Here is a 1,266-nt window from a genome sequence, read left to right as displayed (position 1 = left end):
GTTAAAAGCACTACATAAATAAAGGTGACTTGACTTGACTTGACTCTGTTTCCAGAGACCATGTTCAAACCCCAAGAGCTTTATTTGACTAGATTTACTGCTACTGATCCAGCTTCTGAAAAGCACCTGGACAAACACTACATGCATCTTCATCTGTTAGTTGAATGATGTTGTCAGACACAAATGGAGCTTGTTGAGAAGCTTTATTGAATGTTGCAGCAAACACAGCAGATTGAAAGATCAGCCAGTGCTTTGACACTAGAGCTCTCTTTCAGTATTGAGTTGTAAATGACTACAGCTGCAGCACTAGACTCATGTGAATCCTGCCTGACACAGGACACTCAGATACGCTCATCTTCAGGACAGAGCAGCGCTCACTGGAGAAACATCAGCACTGCAAGCGACTAACAGAGACTCTTGTGGAACGAGGCCTCATGTGGAGCTCCATCATGTGTTACTCTGCAGACGTACAGATCTCCCGCTTCCCAGCGTGCTTTGCTGAGGGTCAGGATGCTACTGCGGCTGTAGCGGCCATCCTGCTCAGTCTCTGCGCTGGTCACAACCCCCTCGGTGCCCTCTGAGCCGTCCAGTGTCCAGCTCACCAGCGCCCCCTGTGGAGAGTAAGAGCTGAGCAGGCAGAGCAGTGCGGCTGAGCCTCCAGAGATCTGCAGAGAAGAGGGCGGCAGCAGAGACACTGAGGGCTTCACTGTGGGACCAGCTGCAGGAGACAAACACAACACATTCACAAACACCAAGAAAACACACTGTAGCTCCAGCACTCTTCTGCCCTGCAGCATTCAGAGCATTTCAACAGACATTCTGACATTCATCTTATTCAACATCACTACAGCCGATATATACACAATATGCAGGTCTGCAGTTGAAGCTTAGACAGCACTCTTCTGGGAGATGCGGCGTTAGGCTTAGCTCAGAACACGAAACTCTCAACGGAAAATAAAACAAACTAAAGAAATAGAAATAGATGTAAAGTTTGATGAGACCAGGTGGCGTTTCTCCTCATGGTTTCGGAGGAGCTGGCGTGTAAGCCAGAGCACGCTCAAAAACTAAAGAAGCATGACTAGGAGTGAAAAGCTAAAAGCCGCATGGCTAAAAGCTAGACACAAAAAGTCAGACCCGCAAAAAGGCAAAAGGCAAAAGACCAAAAAGCGCGCAGTTTGATGGTGTCCTGAGTATTTTAACCAGGCTGTTTAACACACCCAAATGGTGTTTCGACCAATTGTAGCTCGGGGTGTTGCAATGTTTCTC

The 1,266-nt window shown here is 47.7% G+C and overlaps 1 gene segment (V, D, J or C); it reads right to left on the bottom strand.

The window, feature by feature from the left end:
• Positions 1–184: 184 nt before the first annotated feature.
• On the bottom strand, positions 185–797 carry LOC107579446 (Ig lambda-3 chain C region-like). The segment is given in 1 exon segment: positions 185–797. A coding segment is annotated over 1 exon segment (393 nt).
• Between the last annotated feature and the right edge of the window lie 469 nt (positions 798–1,266).

Source organism: Sinocyclocheilus grahami, unplaced genomic scaffold (genome assembly GCF_001515645.1).
Source record: "Sinocyclocheilus grahami isolate Dianchi unplaced genomic scaffold, SAMN03320097.WGS_v1.1 scaffold17454.1, whole genome shotgun sequence".
NCBI classification, from domain to species: domain Eukaryota; kingdom Metazoa; phylum Chordata; class Actinopteri; order Cypriniformes; family Cyprinidae; genus Sinocyclocheilus; species Sinocyclocheilus grahami.
The sequence above is the reverse complement of the archived record's forward strand: the minus strand, read 5'-3'. Positions and strand labels throughout refer to the sequence as shown.